This window comes from Colossoma macropomum, unplaced genomic scaffold (genome assembly GCF_904425465.1).
Source record: "Colossoma macropomum unplaced genomic scaffold, Colossoma_macropomum, whole genome shotgun sequence".
In the NCBI taxonomy this organism is placed as follows: Eukaryota; Metazoa; Chordata; class Actinopteri; order Characiformes; family Serrasalmidae; genus Colossoma; species Colossoma macropomum.
Window position 1 is genome coordinate 8289114 of NW_023494787.1, and position 26222 is coordinate 8315335.

The 26222-nt window shown below is 39.5% G+C and overlaps 2 protein-coding genes across 2 annotated transcripts in view; one reads left to right on the forward strand and one right to left on the reverse strand.

Moving 5' to 3' along the window:
• The first annotated feature begins 1406 nt into the window (after positions 1 to 1406).
• junbb (JunB proto-oncogene, AP-1 transcription factor subunit b) lies at positions 1407 to 3565 on the forward strand. Its single transcript, XM_036566043.1, has one exon. The coding sequence runs from the start codon at positions 1813 to 1815 to the stop codon at positions 2836 to 2838; it is 1026 nt and encodes a 341-aa protein (XP_036421936.1). The 5' UTR covers positions 1407 to 1812; the 3' UTR covers positions 2839 to 3565.
• Positions 3566 to 18243: 14678 nt separating this feature from the next.
• The window catches only part of rtbdn (retbindin), a 23253-nt gene continuing 15274 nt past the window's right edge, over positions 18244 to 26222 (reverse strand). Inside the window, exon 6 of the mRNA XM_036566044.1 lies at positions 18244 to 21039. Within this exon, the coding sequence (XP_036421937.1) occupies positions 20704 to 21039 (336 nt within the window). The 3' untranslated portion in view covers positions 18244 to 20703. The remainder of the gene's footprint in view (positions 21040 to 26222) is intronic.

The following is a 26222-nucleotide window of genomic DNA, read 5'->3' on the forward strand; positions in this document are numbered from 1 at the left end:
AACAATTCTGACTCAGAAAGTTTCTCCAGAATGGTTCACTTCACATCAAACCACTTGAAATCACTTTGTTTACATGTCAATGACTGAGCTATATGCAAATTTGGAAAAAATGGTGAAATCTTCTTTAAGCTTAAACCAGGGGTCAGGAATGCATCATGATCTTTGACCTAATTAGGTCTGGAAGATAATAATTTAATAAGATTTACTACTATTACTACTACTAATAATAATCTACTACTACTACTACTAATAATAATAATTTCAAAAATAATCTGCTTGTTTTTTCTACTCAAAACATAATGTGGCCAAATCAGTTACGAATCCATCAGAAATTCCTTATTCGCTGAAAAAGAAAAAAATGTTTGTCATTACACATGTTGCTTATATACATTGATAAAAATATTATTCTCCTCATGCACAGCTGTCTTTGCCTTTGCTTAATACGTTAATTAATTATTTTTATACTGAGCCCCTCCTAAAGCCCAGGAGTGAATTAGCCCGCATTTTATGCTTCATTTCTGTCTCTGTATAATTAATAGCTTGGTCTAGGTTTACGTATTGAATCGATATGCACTGGAATGCAGCAAATGTAAACCAGTCTGAAGCAGTCAGTAAAGCAGCCCTGTGAGCGACTCTGTTCAGCAGTGGGCGGGGCTTCCCGCTTTTCCCACGAAAAGGAACTCCTACGTCATCATGCCCATATTTGGACTATATGCTTCCGGCAGGAACTGCCTGTAATGTAGCGATGCCTGAAGTGGCCATAGAAATGACCATAACACGGCTCTGTTTTTAACACACAGACGCAGAAACAAGTTTGTGGTGTAATTGGCAACTTTCACTGTGTTCATTCAGCACTGTAAAATAAAGACTTCTTTATTCAGATACGTTTGTGGTTTTATGCTCTGTGTCAGTATGTCAGATGTTTGAGGGCACTGGGCTACAGGTTAAATGCAAATGATAATAGGAAGTAATTCCTGCTTTTTATGTCCGCTAAACATTTAATTTGTGCCTGTCCTTATTTGAACGTTTTAGACACTTATCTAAGAATGGAGAGATTAGTGCACACGTTAAAGAAATGTTAAGCACGAGTCTGATATTCATACTCTAAAACCTGCGTTTTAGTTAAACTTAAAAAAAAATACCTGTCAGATTAGTTCGCAGGATTTTACCTGAAACTGGTGTTAAGTTTTGTATTCAGTTATTTCAAACAGTGGATACAAACTGCCCTATGCGGCCACTTTTTTGAGCCTTACAGTCTTTCTGCTTCTGCCCAGGGGGGCTTGTTTACAGTAGTTCCCGACAATAGCGTCATAGCACGTCAGCAGCGGGGCGTGGTCGACCAATCAGCGTTGAGCAACGAGTAAGACCCGGTCTCTGTCGATATAAAAAGGAAAGTGGCGGCCGGGATACGAATCCATACGAACACAACACGGGTCTGACTAAAGTCGCAGGCTAGCAGACAACACTCGCCTGACTGACTTTATTTTTTTGACATTTCTGTTGCACAGACTCTTACAAGGAAAGGATTTTGGGAAGACACTTTGGACATCATTTCACTTGAGGTGTCAACTCGATTCGACTCTGCTGCTCTTCTGCATTGGGACATTTCTGCCTTAACCATTTCATCAGCTCGAACAGCCTGTGAGTGCTCAGAAAGAGGATCGAAAACTTTATTTTTTATTTTTTAGAGACACTGATCCGTTTGTTTCTGACTGCACACCTGACTCAGAGGCTCATCAGCAAGTAGGTAAGGCAGCAGCAGCCACAGCAGCAGCAACCGCCCCCTTTCTACCCAAGCTCTCTCTTTAGCGAATGTCCACAAAAATGGAGCAGCCGTTTTACCACGACGACTCTTTCCTGCTGGGCTACGGCCACTCGGACGCCGCTCTGCACGACTACAAACTTCAGAAGCAGGCGATGAACCTGAACCTCAGCGAGCCGTACCGGAGCCTCAAGTCCGAGACGTACCAGACGGTCAGCGCGGACGCCGCTTCCCTCAAGCTCGCCTCGCCCGAGCTGGAGAGGCTCATCATCCAGAACAGCAACGGTGTGATCACCAGCCCGACCCCGGGCCAGTACCTCTACGGCCGGGGCATCACTGACGAGCAAGAGGGCTTCGCGGAAGGCTTCGTGAAGGCACTGGACGAGCTGCACAAGATGAACCAGCAGCCCCCTCCCAACGTGTCGATTGGAGCCGGGGGCGTGACAACATGCGCCGCTGCCGCCGCTGCCTCCGTCTTCGGCTCCTCCCTGCAGCCAGAGCCGCCAATCTACACCACGCTGAACACGTTCTGCCCCACGCCTAGCCTCTCGTCCTCCGCCTCTTCCTCCTCCTCCTCCGTGTATCCCTCCGCCACTATCAACTACCTACCGCCACACATCCAGCAGCACCACCACCAGCACCAGCACCAGCAGCAGGCGGCGGAAACGACGTCAGCGCACGCCTTCCAGAACCTTCTCCCAGGGTCCTCCGGCGTCCTCCCGCACCGCTTCCCGGCTCTCAAGGAGGAACCACAGACCGTACCGGAGATGCACGCCACCAGCAGCGACCACGGCTCGCCGCCAATGTCCCCCATCGACCTGGAAACCCAGGAGAGGATCAAGGCGGAGCGGAAGCGCCTCAGGAACCGCCTCGCCGCCACCAAGTGTCGGAGGCGGAAGCTGGAGCGCATCGCGCGTCTGGAGGACCGAGTGAAGGTGCTGAAGTCGGACAACGCGGGGCTCTCCAGCACGGCGTCGGTCCTCCGGGAGCAGGTCGCCCAGCTCAAGCAGAAGGTCCTCAGACACGTAAGCAGCGGCTGCCAGCTCATGTTGACCAGCAAGATGGAGGCGTTCTGAGCCCCCGCTGTTGATGTTGAACACTCACTTGACACTGAAGTAACACCACAACAACCCGACAGAAACACTGGAAGATTCGTGACATTCATCGTTTGACATCTCGAATGACACTGGGACATTCAGATATTCTACTGACAAACGAGGACTTTGTGAGAAATGGTACTTCCGGTTGCTGGGCACCGTTCACAAGGAGCCGTGAAAGCAGAAAGGGGTGAAACAAAAACACACATAACGAACTACAGCCGAGAGGCAAAGAAACACAGAACTGTCAGAACTGTAAAAGAGCCAAGTACGAACTGGTTGGAGACAGTGTGAACAGGCCAGTAGCCTACTCCATGTCAATAACGTCTTTTCTGTTATTATCAAAGGGAGATTTGGGTGTTCGTAGCCTATTATGTAAATGCAGCGAAGCTAAAGTGGGCTTCTTGTTCGCCAGCTTCTTGTTCGAATTTTTCCGTTCCATCTTAAAAGGTGCAGCAGTTACACTGGCGCCTCATTTAAGGTGGAACGGCAATATTCGAACAAGACGCGGGCGAATAGGGAGCCAGTATCAGCCTCGTGTAAATGCATCTGATACTGTCATGCAATACAGCATTCCTTAAATGTGTAAATTATTATTATATTATGTTTCAGTCGGGTTGATCCTGACTCGTGTTTAATGTCTCATGTTTACACTTTTTTATTTGTGCGCTGTTTATTTAAGTAAAAAAAAACATTTGAAATATAACTGCAGTCTTCATCTGTTCTTTCATTATTTATGGATCCTTGTCTTCCTTGAAACCTCCGGTGTTACGTAACTAATATTCATAACTCTCTGTAGGTGCAGCCCTGTTACTCGACAGCATATTCACATTTCAGAAACATTTCCATCACCATCTTGGTGGTGGTTGGCTTATGAATCGTGTTTTCCTCCCAACTTTTGTTTCCAAGTTTAACCGCGCCCTGATGCCTTGTTTTCTTAATTCGCCCAAGTGTAGAGCGTTTTTTTTCTTCTCTTTTTGACGCCACTGACGTTTGGGCGTGAGGTCTTTTCCTATCTACGTAAGAACAGCATCGCCATATATGGTCACTTTTTGGGCCATGTACGTCACATTCAGGTAGTTTTACTGAGAAACACCCCCCTCCCCGCCTACATCCTGCTTTCGTTTTGCTCCAATGGAGTCAATGTGAGGATCAGTAGGGCTGGAAAACAGCGAGGTGGTGCTTGAAGTCGAACACGACCACCTTTGTTTTTTTCCACTGACATTGAAAAAGGCTCTTAGAAAAAAGCAGCAAAGGAAATTATAGACGTTTTTTTGCCTTGCTAATACCTTTTTCAGTCAACGGGGGGAACTTCTGATCAGAAACAGCCTTGGTAATTTTTCAGCCAAGGAAATATGAATGAATGTTCACCAGTAAACACCTCACTAATGAAGGCATAATGGTGTGTGGTGGTCTTTATAAAGGCCTTAGAAAGTTAAGTTTCATGTTTTGATGTCCTGTCCCGCTCAGGCCTCATTATAGACCAGACTAAAGCTGTATTCAACATACTGTACCATCATATATTTTATGTAGCATACAAATAAATGTGCTACCTACAGTGTTAGAAATAAGACTACTGTGCAGGTACATCAAGGTATAAACAAGGTAAATGAACCTTCAAAGGTGTAACAGTGGTTTTAAGGTCCAGTTGTGTACCTTAAATACGTTTTCCTAGTGGAATTGAAAAGAATTCAGATCCTAATGTTTTAAATAGGTAGATAGATAGATACTTTATTGAGAAGGAAATTTAGCAAAACAGAAAAATAAAATAAAACGCCTGGAGGCAAGACAAGGTATGTAGAGTCAATACAGCTTAGAACATATAATTTCAATGGATTATGGTACAGTTATGTTCCCTGACTAAAGGTACTGAGATGTACCCTTGAGGGTACTGCCCAAGTGACAGTTTCATACCTTTATTTTTTCTGAGAGTATATGGTGGTGAACTATTTTGATAACATACTGTTTAGTATGGTAGTATGCGGTTTTGGACCCAGACCAACATTCTCAGAAATGAAGGGACATATCTAGAGCAACTCAGGTGAAAGAATGAAGCCAATTTCTTCAAATCACTTGAGTTACTGTTTTGTAAACCTGCAGTTGATAACTGCAAAACGTGTTTATTCCAATGTATTCTTTCCAGATGAGCAAAATAAGATGCTGTAAATAGGCTTATGAAATAAAAAACATTTTTAGTGTGAAGTCAAGGTAGGCATGAAGATCATTCATGGCCTATGACATGCATGTATCATATCCCTACTGAAAAAGAACCATTCTAGAAAGTACGGTTACATTAAAATGTACCTGCACAGTCCCTTGTGTTGGTCTGGGTCCAAACCTGCATACTACCATACTAAACAGGATGTTAACTAAATAGTGCACTGCCATAGGCAGCATATTTATTTGTATACTACATATAGTATATCATAATACAGTATGTTGGACACAGCTCTAGTCTGGCCTATAATGAAGTCTGAGTCAGAACATGAAACCATCAAATACATTTAGGATCAGCCATTAGTCACATGTTAAACCATTAGGATCCTTTACATTGTGATATCAACCAATTAAAAAGGCCAAAATACATTACAAAACAATCAGGAACCAACTGAAACACTTCATGGTTACTATGGTTTTTTTCAGCAGGGATGTCATGATGTCCCACAATACCTGAATACCTGCATTTGTTCTATATATAACAAGATATATAGATGGTTTTTCAAGGGTTCTTTAGTAAAGATGGTGGTTCTGTATAGAGCCACAAACACATGAAGATACATCTGCATGCGTAAATTGTTTTTTGCATGGTGAAATAGTTCTTCAGACTGTTGGAGAATAAGTTGTATATTGTTGTATATAGAACCTTTTTTAAAATGGTTCTATATAGCACCAAATAAGGCTCTGCTATTGTTATGATGTCAAGCTTGTAACAATAGAAGAACCCTTTTGGTGCTATATAGAACCATATGCAACATATTCTCCATCAATCACAATACATAGAACCATGTAAACATGCAAATGGTTCTATGAGTGTTCATGGTTCTATATAGAACCATTGTCTTTACTTGAAGAACCATCTTTTTTAAGAAGGTTGTAATAATAGAAGAACACTTTTCTGTGCTATACAGAACCATTTGAAAAAAACAAGGTTCTATATAGAACCATATACAACACATTCTCCATCAACATGAAGAACGATTTCACCATGCAGAGAACTGTTTAAGCATGCAAATGGTTCTTTGAGTGTTATGGTTCTACAGTGGTGTGAAAAAGTGTTTGCCCCCTTCCTGATTTCTTATTCTTTTGCATGTTTGTCACACTTAAATGTTTCAGATCACCAAACAAATTTAAATATTAGACAGAGATAACACAAGCAAACACAAAATGCAGTTTATAAATGAAGGTGTTTATTATTAAGGGAAAAAGAAATCCAAACGTACAGGGCCCTGTGTGGAAAAAGTGATTGCTGAAGCACACTTGGGTTCTGCAGCAGGACAATGATCCAAAACACACCAGCAAGTCCACCTCTGAATGGCTTAAGAAAAACAAAATTAAGGAGTGGCCTAGTCAAAGTCCTGACCTGAATCCGATTGAGATGCTGTGGCATGACCTCAAAAAGGCAGTTTATGCTCGGAAACCCTCCAATGTGGCTGAATTACAAATATTCTGCAAAGATGAGTGGGCCAAAATTCCTCCACAGCGCTGTAAAAGACTCATTGCCAGTTATCGCAAACATTTGATTGCAGTTGTTGCTGCTAAGGGTGGCCCAACCAGTTATTAGGTTTAGGGGGTAATCACTTTTTTCCACACAGGGCCCTGTAGGTTTGGATTTCTTTTTCCCTTAATAATAAACACCTTCATTTATAAACTGCATTTTGTGTTTGCTTGTGTTATCTCTGTCTAATATTTAAATTTGTTTGGTGATCTGAAACATTTAAGTGTGACAAACATGCAAAAGAATAAGAAATCAGGAAGGGGGCAAACACTTTTTCACACCACTGTATATAGAACCATTGTCTTTACTAAAGAACCCTTGAAGAACCATCATTTTGAAGACCCATTTCACCATGCAGAAAAGCATTTAAGCATACAAATGTTTCTTTTAGTGTTCATGGTTCTATATAGAACCATTGTCTTCACTTGAAGAACAATCTTTTTTAAGAGTGTTGTAACAATAGAAGAATGCTTTTCTGTGGTATATGGAACCATTTTCAAAAAAAGTTCTATATAGAACCATATACAACACATTCTCCATCAATATGAAGAACCATTTCACCAAGCAAAAAGAACATTTAAGCATGCAAATGGTTCTTTGAGTCTTCATGGTTCTATATGGAACCATTGTCTATACTGAAGAATCCTTGAAGAACCATCATTTTTGGAGTTATAACAATAGAAGTACCTTTTCAGTGTTTTATAGAACTATTTTCAAAAAAGGCTCTATATAGAGCCATATGCAACACATTCCCCATCAGTATGAAGAACCATTTCACCAAAAACAAAAAAAAAACGTTTCAAAAAACATTCAAGCATGCGAATGGTTCTTTGAGGGTTCATGGTTCGACATAGAACCATTGTCTTAACTAAAGAACCATCTCTGTAAGAGCGTAGGGGGTCTGTACTTGTGCCCCTTAAATCCTCTGATTTATTGGTTTTAATGATAACTGATTGGACGCATCCAGCTAACTACACGTGCTGGGAAATGACGACGCCTTCTGGAATGTCGAAAGCGTAGGCGGGTCAGCGTGCAGGCGCGCGTGGGCGTTCTGGCGTTCTGCAGCGGGGAATAGCGCGAGGGGGGCGGGGCCCGGCTTTTGGAAACGGACCGTTACAAAAACAGGCGCGTCAACCTTCAAACACGCGCGAGAGGAGCTCACTTCAAAGCAGCTACAAATTCAAACTGAAATAGTTAAGGAAGCTTTTTTTCCCCACTTACAGACATGCAGCGTACTTTTCTTTAACGAATCTGTGAGGCGTTAGCAAATATTTCCGCGGTGAGATAAGCTGCTGTGAAGGCCAGCAGCGGTGTTTGGGCGGTTATCTGTTTTTTTGCCTGCATGCCACTCTTTGGAGAAGGGAGAGGGGGGTTTTTCAGGCGTTGAGAGTCTGTTAGAAAGCCCACACAGCCCTGCACTGTCCACCTGGTCTCTGACGTGTAAATCTGACAGTCAGGCTGAGGGATTTTTTCTCAGTGTCTTGACAGAGAAAAAAAAACACTTCAAAGAAGCTTCAAAGAACATGCTCCATGGCCTGCTGTTGTAAGATGAATTCCTTGTCCACCAATTTAGGCGTTGCAGTCATAATTTGTTTAACTGATCTGCCCAATTTCCACCGACTGTTATTTTCAGGGGTTGTTTTCTGTGGAAAAATGTCACCCACTCTCCCACTTCTACTCCTCTTTTCGTGGGGCTGTTGTGGTGCGTGCTGCTGTGATTTAACCAGGCCTACGCTCTCAGCTAAAATAGTTCTACACCGTCAGGGTTTGGTAAAAGTAGTAATGGCAAAATACTCAATACACTGTGCTAAATGTATTCAGTAATGTATTTCATTACAATGCAGAAAAAAGTAGCATGTCGTTACTGTCCAAAGAAGAACAAGTATGTCCGAAATGATAACTTTACATAAGAGGGCACAAACTTTCTCAACTTTGAATGTAAGTTAATGTAAAAAGATTTTGTTCCAGGCAATTTTGGAGCATTTCTATTAGTCCATTGATCATGATTCTTTTACACAATGTAATGGGCCACTGCTGAGGTCAAATTATGCAAAAAAACAGAACATCTAAAAAATGAAGCTACTTGAGTTTTTGGACAGCAATGATATTCAGTATATATTTAGAATACATTTACAATAAATCTTGGAAAGGCACTTTTTTCAGTTCACACTGTTTCTCACTGTTACTGGTTGTCAGTTTTCTTCCTGTAATGATTCTGTTTCTTGAAATACGTTTCATAAAAAATTCACTTATCATTTAAATGAATTTCCAAAAACTCTTAGCTTTTTCTTCCCTCTCATGACCTGCTTAAGTCCACTGCTGCGCCCACAGTCCCCTGAGCAGGAGTATAGTACAAATAAACTTATCACTTGCAACACTTGCAAACTGAATTTCCTTATTCTGAATACATATTCCCAATATTTGTATTCCAATAAATCCCAATCTTGTATATAGTACCAAAAAGGCTCTATGACTTGTAGAGCTAGCAGGAACAATTTAAAAAAGGGCCCTTATCCATTTTGGAATGAAAGTTTGATGTATAACTTTTTTATATCTATGGTCACCATCCCTGCTCCTGGAGATCTACCTTGAAGAGTGAAGCCTTCACTTCCAACCCTAATTGAACACATGTGATCCAGGACATCATTCCACCTAATTAACCAGATCAAGTATGTTAGATTTGAGCTGGAGCTGAATTCTACAGGAGGGTTGATCTCCAGCAGCAGGTTTGGTAAACACTGGTTTATATGCTGCAAAAACAGTTTGTTTTGAATTCACTGTTTTTGCGATGTCATGGAAATAAAAGCATTTACATCAGCCTACAGCAGTTTAGCTCTGGCCATTCACACTGAAGTTATAAGGAGCGTTTCAGGCTGGACTGCTTTTTAACTGCAGCATAATACAGGACAGTCGATCAGAACAGAGGTCATTTACATCTTCGGTCATCAACAGTCCTAAAGGCAAAGCCTGTCGAATTCTAAGGGATGAAGAGTTTGGTAAATGTACATGTAAAAATGAATTATGGCTGTATGTGGTACTTAAAACCACACTCACTATATAACTGGACCTTAAGAGGAAAAAAACATAAGATGTGGGCCTTATAAAGAACCAAATACAGCAGGTTATCCATCATGGAGAGGAACCAAAGCACTGAAGCATTCAGGTGTTTTTTTGAGTTGTCGCAGTTCTATACATAGTCGTATGCAAAAGTTTGGGTGCCCCAGTCAAATTACGTTTTGTTTATTTTTGAGTACACACCCTCTACAAACAATATACTTAGTTCCCTGTAGAGGATGTTAACCTATTTTTACTTACAAATGAACAAAACCGTTCAAACATTTGCAAATGACTGTATAAAAATTGCATTACTGCAGAAGCTTTGAAGAACCCCTTTTTAAAGATGTATAACTTACATAAGGCTGCCCCTGCTGTATTAAAACTGAGGTAGCTCCTGTATAAAGTAGTTATAATAGATAGCTGTGGCTTTCTGTTCTAGATATATCAGTACAATTTTTGCCTCCTGTCTATCCTGCTCTGGCAAAGGAATAGGCTTTGAAAGGTTCCAGTACTGGATGAAGCCGGAGCCATTTGGGCCTGTTTGCTTCATCCATGCTCTGGAAACAACAGAAAGCCCGAGGTGTCATATTCACACAAACAGAATCTGGGTTCTGAAGCATCACGCCAACACACACGCAGAGGGATTGTGGATGATGCTGTTGATGACGATAGACTGCGATAGTGGGCACATTTCCCCCACTCACTCTTTTGCATTCAGATCGGTTCGTCCTTTCTCTTATCCTCTCCAGTCACCTCCCTCACACTCTCTCCATCTTGCCTCTCTCTCTCTCTCTCCAGCCCACATCCTGCTTTTCTCTCTTTCTCTCTCCAACCTGTCTCTCTCTCTTCTCTACTTCTCTCTCTCACTCTCTTCGTCCATCCCACCTCCCCTAACTTCATGAATATTCCGCCTACTCTCCCCATCCTGGATCGAAAAACCGCAGAGTAGGATTTGAAGCTCAACTCAGATCCAGAAAACAAGCTGTAGAACAAGAAAGCAGGAAGAATTTTAAATGAAATAAACTTAACTTGTGATTTTAACACACGTTAAGATGTTGTGGCTTTCTTTTTATCGTTCCGCCTCTGTAGATGCCATCCCTTCAGATGTGACAGTAGAATTTGAAATTGTTGTTCTCTGTTGTCTTGTCATGTCATGTAGGTATAATAGCTACATTAGAACTCTTAAAGATGCTAAAGGCTAAATATTCTACAAAAGGTGCTAAAGGCTGAAGGCTCCTCCAAAGATGCCAGAGGCTAAAGACTCTACTAAAGAGGATTCTACTGAAGATCATAAGTCTAAAGATTCTACTAAAATTAATAAAGGCTAAAGATTCCACTAAAGATACTAAGTGGTAATGACTGAAGTAAAGAGACTATACAAGCTAAAGACTCTACTAAAGATCATGTGAAAGATTCTCCTAAAGATGCTAAAGGCTAAAGACACTATTAAAGCTTCTAAGGCAAAAGATTCAAGTAAAGATCCTAAGGTGAAATTGTCTACTAAAAATGCCAAAGGCTAAAGACTCCACTAAAGATGCTAAAGACTAAAGACTAAAGATGCTAAAGGCTACAGACTCTACTAAAGATGCTAAAGGCTACAGACTCTACTAAAGATGCTAAAGGCTACAGACTCTACTAAAGATACTAAAGACTAAAGATGCTAAAGGCTACAGACTCTACTAAAGATGCTAAAGACTAAAGACTAAAGATACTAAAGGCTACAGACTCTACTAAAGATGCTAAAGACTAAAGACTAAAGATGCTAAAGGCTACAGAGTCTACTAAAGATGCTAAAGGCTTCAGACTCTACTAAAGATGCTAAAGACTAAAGACTACTAAAGATGCTGAAAATTCTACTAAAGATACTACATGCTAAAGGTTCTAGGCCTACTAGATACTACAGACTAAATATTTGACTAAAATTGCTGAAGGCCAAACCTTCTAATGATACTAAAAGCCAAAGATTTTACTAAAGATACGAAAGGCTAAAGATTCTACTAAAGATACTTAAGGGCTAAAGCCCCTACTAAAGATGCTAAAGGTTAAAGATTCTACTAAAGATGCTAAAGGGTGAAGATTCCACTAAAGATGCTAAAGTGTGAAGACTCTACTAAAGATGCAAAAGCTAGAAACTCTACTAAAGATCCAAAAACTAAAGACTCTACTAAAGATGCTAAAGATTCTACTACATGCTAAAGGTTCTATTAGGCTAAAAGCTAAAGATTCTTGGCCTACTAAAGATATTGAAGACTAAATATTTGACTAAAATTGCCAAAAGCCAAACATTCTAATGATACTAAATACCAAAGATTTTACTAAATATGCTAAAGGCTAAAGACTCCACTAAAGATGCTGAAGGCCAAAGATTCCACTAAAGATGCTAAATGCTAAAAAAATTCTACTAAAGATGCAAAAGACTAAAGATTTTGCTAAAATGCTAAATGCTAAAGCTTGTCTGAATCAGAAGACATAATGCATTTTCCTTCCATACTGTGACATATTTCCAAATAAGCATTTCCGCTTGATGATTGGTTTTCTGGGGTAAAGTTGTGAAACAATATGTCTGGTTGTTATTATATTTCACCACCCGCTGATGCATGGCTATGTAATCTGAAGGTAGGCAAATATTATTACTTTTGATATCTTTGTCTTTAAAATGATGTGATGAATTTAACAGGAACAAGGAAAGAGGTCAAATTTAATTTCAGGTCCACTTAATATCCAGAAAAGCAGCCCTTATAGAGATCAGGCCAACAAACAAGAAGCTGGTCCAAAGTCTGTATTTATCATGTTAGTGTTTTCACCCTCAACTGGCCCAAACAATCTTCTTGCTCTAAATCTCAAGATTATAGGAAAAGAACAGAACATTCTAAGATGACCTGACAGAATGACTATTCTGAGAAACAGAACCAGACAGAATAAGCATATAGGAGTTACACAATTAACCACAATCCAACACATTACAGCACTAAACGACCAATGTGGTTTGTACATTGTCCTGTATGGATAAATGCTGGCAAGCTTTTGATTTGTTTAAATGTACGACTCATGCTGTGTATATTCATATTCATATTACCTGATAGAATTGTAGGAATGTCTTAATGTAAGTCAATAGCTCCATCTAGAGGATATTTAACAACCTGCAGACAGCAGTAGTAATTACCTACATTTATAAATGCACTCAGTGAACACCCAGCAAAAATTCTTCCACTACTGTTACTGACAGCTCTGATAGCAAAGATTACAAAAAAGATAAGAGCATTTGTCATGTGCTGAAACAGAATCAGTGCTGTTACTGCTAGTAACTGAGTGTGTATTTTGAATAAGCTGTGTCTATGATGTCTATAATTATTACGTAATTGCCTGATTGTAAATTTTTAATCTAACCACAGGTTTTTTTCCCTACTTGTTCTTTAACATATGTTTACACTACAACAAACAGAATTTGAATTGGGTGTGTTTTTATCCATTGTTTTGTGGTAAATACAAACACAAGTCCAAAAAATTAAGACAGTAGGTAAAACGCAAATGAAAAGAGAGAACATTGATTTATAAATCTACTTTGGCCTGTATTTGAACAAAAACAGTACAAAGACAAGACATGTAAAACAATGAATGTTGTGAAAAGTCCAAAAAGCATCTTAAACAGGTGATGCAATTATGCTTGAAATAAAAAGTGTGTTCAGGAAAGGCCCAGCTTTTTATGAGCAAGGATGGGTTAAGGCTCGCCACTTTGCCAAGTATGAATCAGCAAAAAAAGCATTTTACATTATATAGTCCATAATTACATCAAAAGATTCAGGGAATCCGAAGAAATCTATGCATGTTAAGGGCAAGACTGAAAACCACTACTGAATGCCCATGACCTTTGACCCCCCTCAGACGGCACTGTATTCAAACCGGCATGCTTCTGTGATGGAGCTCACTGTATGAGTTTTAGAATACGTTGTCCATAAACATTGTCTGTAAGACAATAATGCACAGTGGAAGTCAGTTGACAACACACAAAAACGCTGCTGACTTCTCTGGGCCCAAGCACACATGACATCCACTAATGCTCAGTGGAAACATGTATTGTGGTCTGATCAGTCACCTTTCAGATTTTTAATGGAAATAATGGACATTGTGTTCTCTGGGCCAAAGAAGTAAAGGATCATCCAGATTGTTTCCAGCATATAGTCCAGGGTCTGTCATGGTATGGGGGGGGTATTAGTGGGTAACTTGTACATCTGTGAAGCACCATTAGGTCTTAACATACTTTGGAGCAACATATGCTGCCATTTAGGCACCATCTTTTTCAGGGATGTTCATGCTTCTTGCCACATGATAACACCAAACCACATTCTGCATGTCACAACAACATGGCTGCACAATCAGAGAGTGCAGGTGCTAGATTGGCCTTCCTGATCTTTGATTACATCACCATGTGAGTGGGAAAAAAAATATTGACCAATAAGATCATGTTTCACCTCCCTTTGCCACTTATGATCTAGTGAAACACTCAGCCAGCTCAGAGACACTCCATGATTTTGTGGCTTATTCTGAAATATGGTTTCCGATTCATGTTGAATTTAAGTGGGTTGCCAGATGTGCTGAAATAATGTGAAACTACATAAAATTAAATTCAGAGGCATACTGTGTGAACTGAATTCAGTCTTCACTTGTTTTTCTTCTGGTTTGGGAGAGAATGTAAGAAAAGTGCCAGGCAGTTATAAAAGAGTATAAAAATAAGTGATGAATTCATGTGAATACATTCTTAAACTGGCTCTGTGCTCACCACATGAGGGCACTCTAAGAATAATCATTTGAAACAGACCACAATATGCATGTCCAGTTTTGTTTTTACACTCTTCATTTAACGCATAGCCACCAATAGAGAGTAGTATGTAGGAACTCCAGAACGTCTGAAGATACAGATACTAAAGCCTTTACTTCACTGGCGGCCTGGAACGTATTTGGAGTCATTATTTAACCTATTCAGGCTCTGCCCACATATGTGTTCTTTCATAGCAACTGCTGTGAGACTGGACTGCTTTATAGAACATTGGAAAAATTATTCAACTTAATGAACTTAGGCTGGATTTTAGATTCCCTACATAATACTGAGTTTCCGGTTTAAAACGCTGCACCACTGAGCTGGATTATGCTGTTGAAGCTACTTGAAAATAGGCAGGAAACAACAACGAACTTGCAGATAACATCAGCTTGAATACATAACCAAAACTGCACCATATCTATTCTAACAGTCTCATCTTTCTCAGTAAGGGCTTCTTGACAACTACACATCCTTTCAGACTCATAGTGTTGAGTTGTCTTCCCACAGTGGAAGGATGGACAGAAACGCCTGTGGACTTTTCTACATCTGAACCAAGAGTGGAGCTTGATTTTCTCTCAAAGATGTAAGCTTTAAAGGGGAATTCCACCTACTTTTTTCAAAAATTCAGTATAATTCAGTGGTTGAGATATAAACTGTCATTTAGAGTGGCCTGATTAAAATGGCTCATTTGCAGAGAAACTTACCAACTCCGGTTTCTTTACAGTGGTGATAGGAACCAGGGGTCCTAATGTCTATAACATAAATATAGACATTTTATTTACTATCCAAAACCACTAGTGAACCTACACGTCTCTTCTGAGTTTTTATGTAAAGTTGATGATAAAATAGTGGTCAATCTGAAAAAATATGTTTTCTCTGGGGACTATTTTGCCTTAGCACACTCTCATGTATCTCTCTACCAGGAATGGATTAAAATAAATTGATTAAAAAACTTTATCACAAAACTACCGTAAAACAACATCTCAGATATCAGGCAGTGTTCACATAACCATTTCATATGATAACTTTCTATGATGGAGCTTTAGAGGTGGACGTCTGGTTCCTATTACCACCACTCTGAACAATTCTGACCTGTAAGTTTCCCTAGAATGGAGCGTTTCACACCAAACAACTCTGAATGACTATCTTAACCATTTAATTATGCGGAACTTAGGAAAAATTGGTTGGAGTTCCCCTTTAAGTACTGTTTATCTGATAGGGACAGTTTTGTTGGTGTACCAGGCCTTGCACTGTTGTTTGGAGTCTCATTTTCTCAGTATGTTTTCATCATTTTTTTGAACTCCAGTTTTGGAAGCTCTTGTTTTTCAGTTATTATCCTTTGACTTTCCTTTTCGTTATGGAAGTGGATTATAAATAAACGAAGAGTAGTCTCTGACTTTTGCACAGTAATAGCATGTTACTATAAAAGAATATATATTTGGGTAGAGCACTAGTAGGTCAGTTCAGCAAAATATAATAATTTCTTGGAATGGATTCCAGAGTTAAAAATGGTTCCAGAACACAATAGTAGTACTCTTAATGACTCTCTCTCTCTCTCTCTCTCTCTCTCTCTCTCTCTCCATGTACATATGAATGCACATCCATACAGGTGGAGAAATATGAACTCAATGGCTTATTTACAAATCCCTGCAAATGTCAGAACGCTCCTCATTCTCTATCACCAAATATAAGCCACCAAATCTCTGTTAGACAGTCCAATAATGCCATATGAAATGCAGTTATGGGTTCTTAGTCACAGGCTGTTATGAGCTCTTAGTGATCCCCTGCTTTTCTGATGACCTCCTCTCTGTTTACTAAGAGAATAATGTACGGACGTTGGTCTTATTATGTCTGATGCCAAGAAAGGTCAAACTTGACTGATTGATGTGTGTCAAAGCTGGGGAAGGTGACAGACATTCTTGTGCCTGTCACCAAAGAGAGAAGAGAGGAGGACAGGAGAGAGGAGGAGGAATACATTCCGGTATAATCCCTTGCATTTGTGTGTATATTGGCATCTCTATTGAATAAACCTTTGGTATAAAAGGAACAAAGGGGGCTGTTAGGCGTACAAACTGACATGTCATCTTTAAAGGGCCCGCGTCTTAAACTTTTCTTGCCCATTTATGATGTTTGTGCAGTTTTATGTACCCAAAACAGTCATAATTTACTTTTACATGACCGCATTCCTACCTCTGTCACTTAGAATTAAAGCCCCGAGCCATCACATGGGTTTGTTTAAATTCATCAGCAGCACATTTGATTTAGCATAATGAAGTACTTATTAATCAAACTAGGTATTGGATGAAAACTTGAGGAGGTGCTTATTTAAGGACAGCTTAAATAAACACATTGACATATGTGAAATTGCTACTTGTTGTACTAATATTATTTGTATTTGTTCTAATATTAGTGTTTTTCTGAGCAATTAAATGCTTAATGCCCAGATATTCTTTAATCCAAATTTTCTCAGGTGCCCAAATCATTTTTACAAATGACTGTATGTAAATGTGTTGGCTTTTGTGACATCACAAAAACTATGAATTCAAAACGGGTTGTTTTGGCAGCCTAATTTCCGAAAATGTACCGTGTAGACTGGAGGAGTGAACAGTTTTGAAACGTTAACAGTGTTTACATACTACATCAAAGTCTTTATTTCAAAAAGTGAGTCCTTTAATTGCAAATACTCACTCTACTTTATTTGACAATGGAAATGTGTGGCTTAATAAAATAGGATCTATTAATAAGGTATAAATACAAACTAGTAGCCACAAGTTAGCGTGATTCCACTTCCATTTAATTAGGCCATACAACATTTTTTATTACTAATGAGCAGAACAGAGCAGAACTGAGCAAATGTTGTATGTCATTCAAGTTACAGCTTTAGTGCTAAAGTGGCTAACTATAAATACAAACTTGTAGCCACCACGCTGCTGGAAAAACCAGCATAGACCAGCATGGACTGTCACCAACAAAACCAGCATATGTTGCCCTTTGGATGCTGGTATGCTGGTCAGCAGCAATGGAAGTTAATGATGATCACCAGCAAAACCAGTATATCGCTGTTGTCTGAACAAAACCTCGTATCTCCTAAATGGTAACTTTACAGGAGAAGGAAAAAACATACTTTAATTTCAATGTAATCAATAGAACCAGACATTTTTCAAGTAATTTTGGTCCATTTCTTTTGGTCCATTCATCATGAAATTTTAACACAATGTAAAGAGCAACAGACATTTTCCTATTATGTCAAAAGCTGAATGGAAAAATGGAGATATGAGGTTTTGTTTCTGACAGCAGTGATTCACTGTGTTTCGATGCTGGTATACTGGTCAATCAGTATGACCATGCTGGGGTGACCAGCTAAACCAGAATCAGATTACACCAGGATAAACCAGGATTAGACCAGGATTAACCAGCATAGACCATCTTATACCAGCATGAAATACTGCTGTTTTTTAAGCAGTTAGCCTGATTCTATTTTCATAATGCTGGTGGTGGCTCTTCACATTCATTATTAGCAACATTTACAATTTTGACTTTACTGTAAAAGTCCTGTAAAAGACCTAAGAAGCAGTTGTGTTAAGCAGACTGGCCTAAAACTAAACATACAAATTTGTTGCCACTAGTTTGCATGATTCCATTTCCTTTTAATTAAAATAAGGCTATATAGCTTTTTTGGTGTACCCTTCCTTTTGTGATGCTCTTGTAATAGCTTCACATTAGCTTTGCCTACAGACATCTACAACTCCAGATGTCAATGAATAGAACTGAATGAATAAAACAAAAATGAAAGACAGATTAGAAACACAGTGTTTATTCAGGGAGTCAGTAATACAGTAGTCCACCAAGCTTTCACATTCAGATTAAACAGGCAGCTTTTGAGGCTGCCCTAGTACACCAATCCTAAACAGGCTCTACTGAATTTGGGCAGAACCACCAAAAGCTATGTGACAGACAGTGCCACAGACACACACACATCTACTACCAACACACTTTCAGCATCATTTTCAGTCTGCTGATTACTTACGGTAACACTTTACTTGAACCCAGCTACATAATGCTGACATAAGCATACCAGAAACATGTCATGGTGTATGTCATATTGTCGCTGTCCAAAGAAAGACGTATTTCCATTATTGCAGATTTTTAGTTTTCTATGCCATTTGAACACGCCAGTTGTCCTTAAATTGTGTGAAAATTTTGAATGGACCAATAGAAATGCTCCAAAATCACTTAAACGTCTTTAAATTAACTTAGCTCTCCTGTAAAGTTACCATTTTGGAGATACTTGTTTTTCTTTGGACATATGCTGTCATGAGAGATTTTGTTCAGTAATACAACAGTGTCATGTTAATATTGACCTTAATAGTGTACTCTAGCCATCATGACATCAAACTTTTGAACATTACCAGTAACATGACACAATTATATAAATGAACAAAACCATGGCATATTTATAGCAAGGTCAATGTTCTGTAGCAGCATTCAAGTGGTACCTTGTATTTTTTGTATAGTACATTGTCATAATTTCAGCCTCCACTATCTTTCCACTCAAAAACCCCAACCCATCATAAAGAGATACATTGCTACACTAGATTAGCACAATATTAAGACACTGATGTCATGCATTGAGAGACTAGGAGTCTAGCATACAATTTTGGCTCTATAATGAATTTTGTACTTAACAAGTCTGTGCTTTATGATCGTAATGGCTTCCATGTTTGTTATGTTTGGTCCAACATTTCTCACTACTGGTTTTTATAGACAACAACCACAAAGCAGATACTGATATTAGTTACCATAAACGACCCACGTACTTGGTGGACATTTTGTACTTCAGCGTCAGACCCAGTATCTACTAGTCTTTTGCTGACCATTTACTCTGTGGGATCCACAGGCTGCGGAGTGAGTTACTGCGGAGTGCTATCACTGACACTATAATGCATAGAAAGCAATATTAGTAGTATTGATTGTAATGATATTGCTTACTGCAATAATTTTACTCTGTTAATACACCTCAGAATATGTAGTTATCTGTGTAAGGTAATGTTACTAAATGAGCAGATACTGAAATAGGTCATGAAATAGGTCATTAAAGGAACAGCTTTAGCAAACATGCTAAAATGGCTAACTATAAATACAAACTGGAAGCCACCAGTTAACATGATTCCATTTTCATAATGCTAAGTGGTGGTTTGTCACATTCTTTTATTGTTAGCTACACTTGCAGTTTAGACTTAACAACTCCTTTAAAAGACCTAAGTAGCAGACTGGCATGAAGTAACAATAGGAAGAACACATCCATATCAGGGACTCTGTAGTGTAGTGATATGGTTTGTTCTAGAAAAGAAACAGATGTTCTAGAACAGTTAATTTTTTTAGAATATTAGAAGTTGTACAGCTGTGGTTCCCAACCCTGGTGCTGAGGTACCCCCGTCCTGCACATTTTAGTGTTTTCCTGACCTATCACCGACCATATCAATTATCTGATTGGTTGGATCAGGTGAGTTAGAGCAGGAAAAACATTGAAATATTGTCAGTGTTGTAGAAGTAATTTTGGATTCTTCTGTTTCTATTGGTCCTTTCATCATAAATGTTCATACTCCACCCTTAGAGGGACACTCAGGCCAGACTAAGAAACCCCCCCCTTCTGTCTTGAAGGTGGGAGGAACTTCTGAAAAACTACAACTGCTTTGGGGTGGATGTTTGGGGACGGGCTGTTTGAAACGTGTTGTCTAGCTTCTTAGCAGTAACGTTAGCTTCATTAGGCCAGCTAGCAAACAAAAGGCACATTTCAAACACATATAAATGTCTGCAAGCCCTCCAGCATTTGGTCTGTATGGCCCCCAAAACTCCACTCCAAAGCAGCCGTAGTGTTTCAAAAGTTCCTGTGATCAATTGATGTCATCAGAAGGAGATTTTCCTAGTCCTTAGTGTCCTTTTAAAAAATAAAGGGACCTAAATGGTTCTTGGTTTGGCTCTGCTTCTAGGAAAAATTACATTGAATTAATATAGAACCTTTACATTTAGTGGAACACCTTTGACCTTCTTGAAAAAGGTTCTTCACACTTTTTTGACATTTTTAAGACTACTATTTTTAAGAGCAGATACAAAGGGCAGCTGGCATTTTTCAAATGGTTTAGATAATAAATGAAAAAATGACAAAAAGGCAGGGCAGGGCTAAATCAGGCCCAGGTTTGGGGTCCAGTGCTCATGATTCAGGAAGATAAGGAAGATGATTCAGGAGAGAAAGATTCTAGAAGCCGCTGCCGCTGCCCTCTGTATCATGAATGGGAACCGAACGTTTGCGCAGCACTGAATTTGCATTGCTGCTCCGGGTCTGTGGGGGGGCTGCAGCAGCGTGTGCACAGGGCGCCCGGTACTGAGGCAGGCCGCTTTTGGTGGTGTCCAGCTCATCTGGGTTGTCCTTCTGTGCTCTCAGGGCAGCAATGACGTCACGGTCTGAAGGGCTGAGGGTTAAACAGCCACAGCCATGACCTTCGACCCTGTCTTCCTCCCCGGCCTCATCCTCCACTGTCATGAAGGCGTCACCCCAGAGACTCTCACACAGGTCCCGCCCATGCTGATACATCTGCCAGTCACACACACACATACACACACACAGAAACACGGTTATACTACTGTCCTAAAGCGTGGAATCACCTCTAGTTCCTAAAAACTGAGCCGCATTCAAAGCCATTGTAAAGTATTTAATATAGACACACCTATGGCCGCCCCACAACAACTGGATTCTGTATTAACACAGCAGTTATTGCTAAAAAAATATTGATCTGTGACCGTTAATCTGCATTTATATGACAGTAGATGGACGACGGCAAACCAGATATTCCATTGATTTCAACAGAGCAGTGACAGAAAATTCTACTACTGCCAGGCACATCAGTCCACTGACTGCAGTGATAAGTTCTGTCAAGAAGTAACTTTCCTACAGCAGTGAAATAAACTGGCCGTTGATTTGGGAGCCATGAACGCCGTATAGCTCATTGCTGAAGTCGAAGATCCCCCAGTATTATACAACAATAAGGTAAAAGTGTGCAGAGCATCCTGTTTCCTTTTTTCACTTTAATTATGGAATAAGCTTTCCTTTGGTAATCATTTATTTTCACTGGTACCGCTGTCACCATGGCAACATTTCCAAGGCTGCATGCTGCTGTCGGTGCGTGCCACCAGTGACCCTTCTCCATGGGGAGATGATGTAAAAAAGGTCTTAACAAATAGGTGAAAATATAACAGTCTAAATGGGCTAAATGATAGCTAACAGGCCAAACCTATTCTCCATTAATATTCAGTGTTCGGCTTTGATTTAAAACCTTTACTGAAATCACTTGCTGGTACTTACATGGATTCTACAGTAGTTTTTTACAATTCGACTTCACCAGTCATTTAAGTGATCTATAATCATGTAATTCAAGATTTTTTTCAGCCACATTTCTTCCATAAAGTTGACGGTTCTAATTATTAAGTTCAATCTTATCTGTTTGTTAATATAACTCCGTTCAGATTATGTTTACACTGTTTATATCATATTATATCTTGATGTTGTTTTTTTCCACCTATGTAACTGTGAACCTGAGTTTACCAATCATGTTGAATGCTGCTAATGCCTTGCTGCTATTACTCATGGCTAGCATTTCCCCCTGAATCATGTTGGTTTTGTACATGCAAGCATGTTGTCCTGAGCCTTAGCTCATGAGTTATCAGTTGTTTGCCCTATGTGTTTTAAATTTTCTTGTGTTAATTGCCTGTGATCATCTGGATAATGCTGTGATCTGGCAAACATTCATGTAGCTGTGTAGCCTTTACTAAAACGTACATGGTGGCTTTCTGTGCTTTTAGGCCGCAGCTAGGGCTGGGTAATAATCTGAATTTTGACTGCGATTGTGAAAACAAGATAATTGAGATAAAACCATTATTGTGCCATTATTTTTTTTATATATATATATATATATTAGTTGGAACTAAACCTTGTATTTCCAAAATTATAACTTGACAGGAGAAGGAAAAAACCTTCTTTACTTTTAATGTAAGTCAATGGAACCAGACTTTTTTCCAAGCAATTTCTTTTGGTCCATTCATCATGAAATTTACACACAATGTGACGGCCAACAGACATTTTCAAATGATCTCAAAAACTGAAAAATGTCTTTTTTTAGGTTTATTTTTGAATTTACTTTTCAGTTGAATTGTTTTCAAAGTTCAAGGAAATCCACTGTTAAAAGAAAAGCTTTTAAAAAAAGTTCAATGAAAGCATTTTTTTCATAATCAATGAGTAATCATGTTAAATAATGAGATCTCAATATTTATCAAAATAATCGTGATTATGATTTTGCCATAATCAAGCAGCCCTAACTACAACTGCTCATAACTTCACTTGACAACTAGAGCCACTGCTGTACTCTACCCCACCTCATGTCCATACCAGCTCTACTACTGATTACCATCTCCTTTCATGACTTCCTATCATGCTTGAATGACTTGTTATCTCAGTAAATTCAAAGTATCATTCATTCTCTAATTATCAACATTAATATGACAAGTGGTTCCAAACTTTTGAATGTCAGTGTACATGCATCATGCCAATAAACAAACAGTTTCATGTGGGTAAACAATAACAAGTGTTGTAAACAAAGCCCATCTGTGCCACATTCGGTGTCATTAGACGGACAGCACTGACCAACCCACTGGCATTTTAGCCTGCTTTTTAAAGTAGACAACAAAAATGAATGACTGTGACACAGATTTAGACAAGACTGACACATTAGTCATCAACACTTTTGTTTTTTTGTTTTTTTTAAATAATACGCCGGCAGAATAACAGGATTTTTGGGGTTTGGGGCCTTTTAAATAAAGTGCTAAATGCAGCTTTATTGGCATCAGAATTTAAAGCAGCTTCTCTAATTTAGGAGCAAAAATAATCTGAAAGAAAAACAGTTAATCTAATTATACACATCATCACTGCACAGGCCATGAAATTGCAGAGGTACATTCAGGAGCCATATTTGTCTGTATGCTTTATTATTCATGTTTGATGAGTATTTTCTTGGATTTATGTCTTGTGGAGTCTATAGTCTCAAAGTGATGAATTACTGCTCTGGGTAACTGTTAGTCAAATGGAATGAGATTTAGCTGCCTGATCTAAATGGTTGATTTAGTGATGCTTTATTATAAAGCACTGCTTTGATCTCTTTTCATTTAATGGTTTGAAGACTGATCTTCCTGAGCTTAAGCGCCGCCAGCGTCGCCTCACATTCTGGCTCGCACTTCAGCACTGAGGAAAAAACACACCAAGATTCTCCACTGCAATGCCAGGCCACCAAACGATACTGCGTTTCTCTGTTTCTCTCTCTCCTTTCTGTCAGACTGTCTCTCTCTATTACTTTTTCTGTTTCTCCCTCTCTCTCCTTTGTGTCAGATTGTCTCTCTCTATCACTTTTTCTGTTTGTCTCTCTCTTCTTTGTGTCAGACTGTCTCTCTCTATCACTTTTTCTGTTTGTCTCTCTCTCCTTTCCATCAGACTGTCTCTATCACTTTCTGTTCCTCTCCTTTCCATCAGACTGTCTCTTGTTCTCTGTATTACTTTCTGTTTCTCTCTGTTGCTCTTTCTCTTTATTGCATTCTTTCTCTCTCTCTCTCTCTCTCATACGCTCTCTGTGTCTCTCTCACTCACTGTCTCTCTCTCTCACACTCTTTCTCTCTATTGCTCACTCACTCTTTCTCTCTCTCTCACCCTCTCACTTTCTTTCTCTCTTTCTCATTCAGTCTTTCTGTCAATCTTTATCTCTCTGTCTATCTCACTCTTTCTCTCTCTCTGCCTGTCTTTCTCCCTGTCTCACACACTCTTTATCGCACTGTCTGTCTGTCCCTCTCTCTCTCTCTCTCTCTCTCTCTCACTCATTCTTTCTCTCTCCTTCTCATTCACTCTTTCTGTTACACTGTCTTTCTATACACTGCTCTTTCTCTCACTCTGTCTGTCATTCTCCCTGTCTCACACTCTCTCTCTCTCTCCCTCTCTCTCTCTCTCTCTCTCTCTCTCTCTCTCTCCGCAGTGTCAGTCAGGATGATGTTTGCTGCTTGAAAGTGAACAGAAGTATCAGTGAGTGTCTGCTGGCGTGAGAGACTATGAAGTATAAACTCACTCACACAGTGAAGTGAGGCTGTGAGCAGATCGGAGGGGGCGAGGGTGACAGCGCTGGCCTGAGGGGCCACACGCACAGACTGCAGCAGTGGAGCTGTGAGTGTGAGCTGTGTTGTGATCAGGGCAGACAGTCACCTCAGGGTCAAACTCATACTAGATCTGCTTAATCTCACAAAACCCGTCCTGCTCTTCATGCCCTCCCGAGGACATCATTACTGCGGCTGAGGAAGAGGAGTTTCCTCTCTCTGACACTCAGCTCCTCACTGAGCCTTCATCTCTCACACTGTAACACCTGTACAAACACATACATCCACAATGTCTGCCATTCTGGAAGGATTTGTGTACTGTAAGCAGTTAGTCAGTCATTAATGATGTTTATGATGGAAAAAAGTTGGCAAATTGTTCACTTATAAGATTTACTTGGTTACTGTATTTTTCTCTTTATTTTTACTTTGTTTGCCCTATTTTTTACTGTTCTTTACTTTATTTGTTTTTTTTTACTTTATGTTTACTTCATTTTGTACTGTGTTTTAATTTTGTGTTTACTTTTTTAATAAACAAGTTTGATGACATTTTAAACTGCATTCAAAACAACATACTACACTAATGAATGGACTTCTATTAGTGGTGTAATATTTTTGGCATACTATTTAGTGTGGTAGAATGCGGTTTTAGATGCAACTTTAGTTTCATGTACGGTTCACTCCACAGTCCATATCGTTACTGTTAGAACAAAAACTCATATCTTTATACAATAATTTTTTTTATTGTTTTTTTTGACATACTAGCTGGCCTTCCATTGAATATATATTACTGTGACAGGTGGATCAACACAAAAGGGAATAAAAATTACTTTGAATAAATTATTTTTATCTTAGTTAAAGGGCCAAAATGCAAAAATGAACCATTGCTACATATGTTGCAAACTTTCTTTCTCGCCTCCTGCTGCAGTGCCACAGTAGCCTCAAGTGCCACAGTAGCCTCATCCCATTTCACCCCTTGACTCTACCACTTGCCCATTACCCCTCCGTTTGGCGTGTTCATGCCTAGGGGTAGGGTGTCCCGATTTTTGTTGAGATAGAGATAAGAGTTAGGGCTACATGGCCCTCCAAACTGAGGTTTTTTAGTAGCACACTCCAAACAGAGTGTTATGAGAAAAAAAGTAAAACCAGCAAGATGGCTGCGCAAGCAATCAAAGAAACACACAAATGTGAATATTTTCTCCAGTAAAATTACAATAACCATTGTACTGTCTTAGTTTAACGTTGTTTCAATGTATTTTGGTCCTTTTTTCATTACAAGCTTAAAAAATCACTAGTAGTACACCGATGTCTCGGTAGCTAGCTAGCTAAATTTCCCTTTCCACGTTAAATAGTCCAGCAGTTGTGATGCCTGAAGCGTCAGAATGTAACTGCTGCTCGATTTAAGGTAGAACAGGAAAATTAGGATGAGAAGCTGGTGAAAAGCTGACTTCAGCTTCATATCACCAAAGAATTAGCGGTGGGCGATAATAAATAATTGTCGCCAGCCCTTTTTGACAGCACATGATGCCCTAAATGTAACTAAAGCCCAGCAGTGAGGTTCCTGAACTTTACACTCCTCTGCTGTCACTGCAGACT